The 3649-nt window shown below is 39.6% G+C and overlaps 1 protein-coding gene across 1 annotated transcript; it reads left to right on the top strand.

Annotated features, from left to right (window-relative positions):
• The first annotated feature begins 682 nt into the window (after positions 1 to 682).
• Hsp83 (Heat shock protein 83) lies at positions 683 to 3100 on the top strand. The gene has a single exon (XM_090115956.1). The coding sequence runs from the start codon at positions 818 to 820 to the stop codon at positions 2972 to 2974; it is 2157 nt and encodes a 718-aa protein (XP_089972082.1). The 5' UTR covers positions 683 to 817; the 3' UTR covers positions 2975 to 3100.
• The last annotated feature ends 549 nt before the right edge of the window (positions 3101 to 3649 follow it).

Raw genomic sequence — 3649 nt, 5'->3', positions numbered from 1 at the left:
TTTTATCTTCGTTAAATTTAAGTATATTACCGAAATATAGGGTTTTTCTTGTATTGTAAACGTTACACACATTATGGAAGAGGATTTAAAAATCTTTCGTCATGCCTAGTTCAGACAAAATTTTAAAATATTATATTATATTATTATCGATAACCCTTATGAGAGATGATTATTTTTTTTTGTTAATCTCCTTTAAGTATATTATATTACAATTAATATGAAATAGTTAATAATGTACATTGTACATACATTACTTATATTTAAATTGCGTGACAGCTGTGAGTGGCGAATTGTACAAATCATTTTTTTTATACGTAGGTGTATGGGTGTATCTATAATACTACTATAAAGACATTTTTCCTGATAATAGATGAATTGTATGTCATTTCTTTTCATTTTTAATATTTGTATAAGTACAATAATTACAAACGTTGATCGTATTCTAATATCTCAAAGACAAATGAATAATATCACTATTCACTTCTTTGTATAAAGTCATGTCATTCAATTAACAATTTAGAAAGAAAGAAAGAAGAAGAAAGATCATTTATTTGACTCCACAAAAAATTTACTGAAAAAGGTTGAGCTCATCTGGAATTTGCCCCACAAAATCGAGAAGTTTCTATTCGATCACAGATGTCGCCCGTTTTGCAAAGCTATAAAAGCGAGTTTATGCTACGAGCCGGCGTCATTTGTGAAAAACAAGCGAAGTGATTGTACTAGTGCTATTCGCTGCGAAATTATACCACGTGTATTCAATTCAACTGCACGCCGCATTGATAGTTTTAATAGAAGATAATTTAAATCTAGTCCAAAAATGCCTGAAGAAATGGAGACAGCGCCCGCGGAGGTCGAGACCTTCGCCTTCCAGGCGGAGATCGCCCAACTTATGTCATTGATCATCAACACATTCTACTCCAACAAAGAAATCTTCCTTCGTGAGTTAATTTCAAACTCGTCTGACGCTTTGGATAAGATCAGGTATGAATCTCTCACTGATCCCTCAAAATTGGACAGTGGCAAGGAGTTGTACATCAAGATCGTGCCCAACAAGAGCGAGGGCACCCTCACCATCATTGATACCGGTATTGGTATGACAAAGGCTGATTTAGTCAACAACTTGGGTACGATCGCCAAGTCTGGCACAAAGGCATTCATGGAAGCCTTGCAAGCCGGCGCTGACATCAGCATGATCGGTCAGTTTGGTGTAGGTTTCTACTCGTGCTACCTAGTCGCTGACCGTGTCACTGTACACTCGAAGCACAATGATGACGAGCAGTACATGTGGGAGTCGTCTGCGGGCGGTTCCTTCACCGTGCGCCCAGACCCCGGCGAGCCCCTCGGCCGTGGTACAAAGATCGTGCTCCACGTTAAGGAGGACCTCGCTGAGTACATGGAAGAGCAAAAGATCAAGGAAATCGTAAAGAAGCACTCTCAATTCATCGGTTACCCGATCAAGCTTGTCGTTGAGAAGGAACGTGAAAAGGAGCTTTCGGACGACGAGGCTGAGGAGGAAAAGAAGGAGGAAGACAAGGAAGATGACAAACCTAAAATCGAGGATGTCGGTGAGGATGAGGACGAGGACAGCAAGGACAAGAAGAAGAAAAAGAAGACTATCAAGGAAAAGTACTCTGAAGATGAGGAATTGAACAAAACCAAACCCATCTGGACGCGTAACGCGGATGACATTACACAGGAAGAGTATGGTGACTTCTACAAATCCTTAACAAATGATTGGGAAGACCACCTGGCCGTCAAACACTTTTCAGTTGAGGGTCAACTTGAATTCCGCGCCCTCCTGTTTGTCCCACGTCGTGCTCCATTTGATCTCTTTGAGAACAAGAAGCGCAAGAACAACATCAAATTGTATGTGCGAAGGGTGTTCATCATGGACAACTGCGAAGACTTGATCCCTGAATACCTTAACTTCATCAGGGGTGTGGTCGACAGCGAAGACTTGCCATTGAACATTTCTCGTGAAATGTTACAACAAAACAAAATCCTTAAAGTAATTAGGAAGAACTTAGTTAAGAAATGCTTAGAACTCTTCGAGGAGTTGGCTGAAGACAAGGAGAATTACAAGAAATTCTATGAACAATTCAGCAAGAACTTGAAACTTGGTATCCACGAGGACACCCAGAACCGCAACAAGCTGGCTGATTTGCTTCGTTACCACACATCTGCCTCTGGCGACGAGGCTTGCTCTCTTAAGGAATATGTATCTCGCATGAAGGAGAACCAGAAGCACATCTACTACATCACTGGTGAAAACAGAGATCAAGTAGCCAACTCATCCTTTGTCGAGAGGGTTAAGAAACGTGGCTTCGAAGTAGTCTACATGACAGAGCCTATTGATGAGTATGTAGTACAACAGATGAAAGAGTATGATGGCAAGAGCTTGGTTTCAGTCACAAAGGAGGGTCTCGAGCTTCCCGAGGATGAAGATGAAAAGAAGAAGCGTGAGGAGGACAAAGTCAAGTTCGAGAACCTCTGCAAAGTCATGAAGAACATCCTTGACAACAAAGTTGAGAAAGTCGTTGTATCCAACAGGCTTGTTGAATCTCCATGCTGCATTGTCACAGCGCAGTACGGTTGGTCAGCGAACATGGAGCGTATCATGAAGGCACAGGCTCTCCGTGACACATCAACCATGGGATACATGGCTGCCAAGAAGCATCTTGAAATCAACCCTGACCACTCAATTGTTGAGACGCTCAGGCAGAAGGCTGAAGCTGACAAGAATGACAAAGCTGTTAAGGACTTGGTCATCCTCCTGTACGAGACAGCTCTTCTTTCATCTGGTTTCACCCTTGATGAGCCCCAGGTGCATGCTTCTCGCATCTACCGCATGATCAAGCTTGGTCTTGGCATTGATGAGGACGAACCAGTACAAGTTGAGGAAGCCACTGTTGGAGATGTGCCACCACTAGAGGGTGATGCTGATGATGCATCCCGCATGGAAGAAGTAGATTAAACTATTTCCCGCCTATTTTTAACCATTTAATGGTACATTTGTGTTTTGTTTGTGCACTGGTGTACAGCCAAAGACTGATTTAGTTCAAATTCCATTATTTTAAAATAAATGAGTATTATAATAATACTTCTTTTGTTTTCATTAAACCTGTAATATTTTTAACAATTGTAATGTATGTCTATGTAATATGTTTCAAATAGCTGTAACGTTCCAATTGTTAGATATAAGATTCCAACATGATTAAAATATTATTAAATATTCAAAATATCTTTCATTTCAACATTTCCTAACACTTCTACATACATTATACAGGGTGTAGGTAATCTTTAAGTGTGCACAGGCGATTATTCCGTAACTATTACAGATATCCAAAAACTTTAAACTGATATCGAAAGTACTTAACCTAATGAGTAAAATGGCCATAATAAATTTTTAAAAATAAAACGAGAAACATCTAAAAAGCTTGAAACCCTCTCATACATTTCGATTCATTTTTACGTTCATAACGCACATTTATGAATCATATATCAAATTAAAGCTATTTTTTTTCTATTAATTATTATATATGGGTGCCTAATTAAATCCGGCCGCAAATAAGGGTTGCCGGCTGTTAAAGATGTTGAATATTTAAGGTTGAGTGAAAGCTCTCTTTCACTTAGCGTGAAAAAATCCGTG

Source organism: Colias eurytheme, chromosome 24 (genome assembly GCF_061535395.1).
Source record: "Colias eurytheme isolate Ceu_HAF_F1 chromosome 24, ilColEury1 Martin Lab GWU primary, whole genome shotgun sequence".
In the NCBI taxonomy this organism is placed as follows: Eukaryota; Metazoa; Arthropoda; class Insecta; order Lepidoptera; family Pieridae; genus Colias; species Colias eurytheme.
The sequence above is the reverse complement of the archived record's forward strand: the minus strand, read 5'-3'. Positions and strand labels throughout refer to the sequence as shown.

Bases quoted from the DNA above. Each gene is read 5' to 3' on its own strand.
- Hsp83 (XM_090115956.1), top strand. From the start codon at position 818: ATGCCTGAAGAAATGGAGACAGCGCCCGCGGAGGTCGAGACCTTCGCC.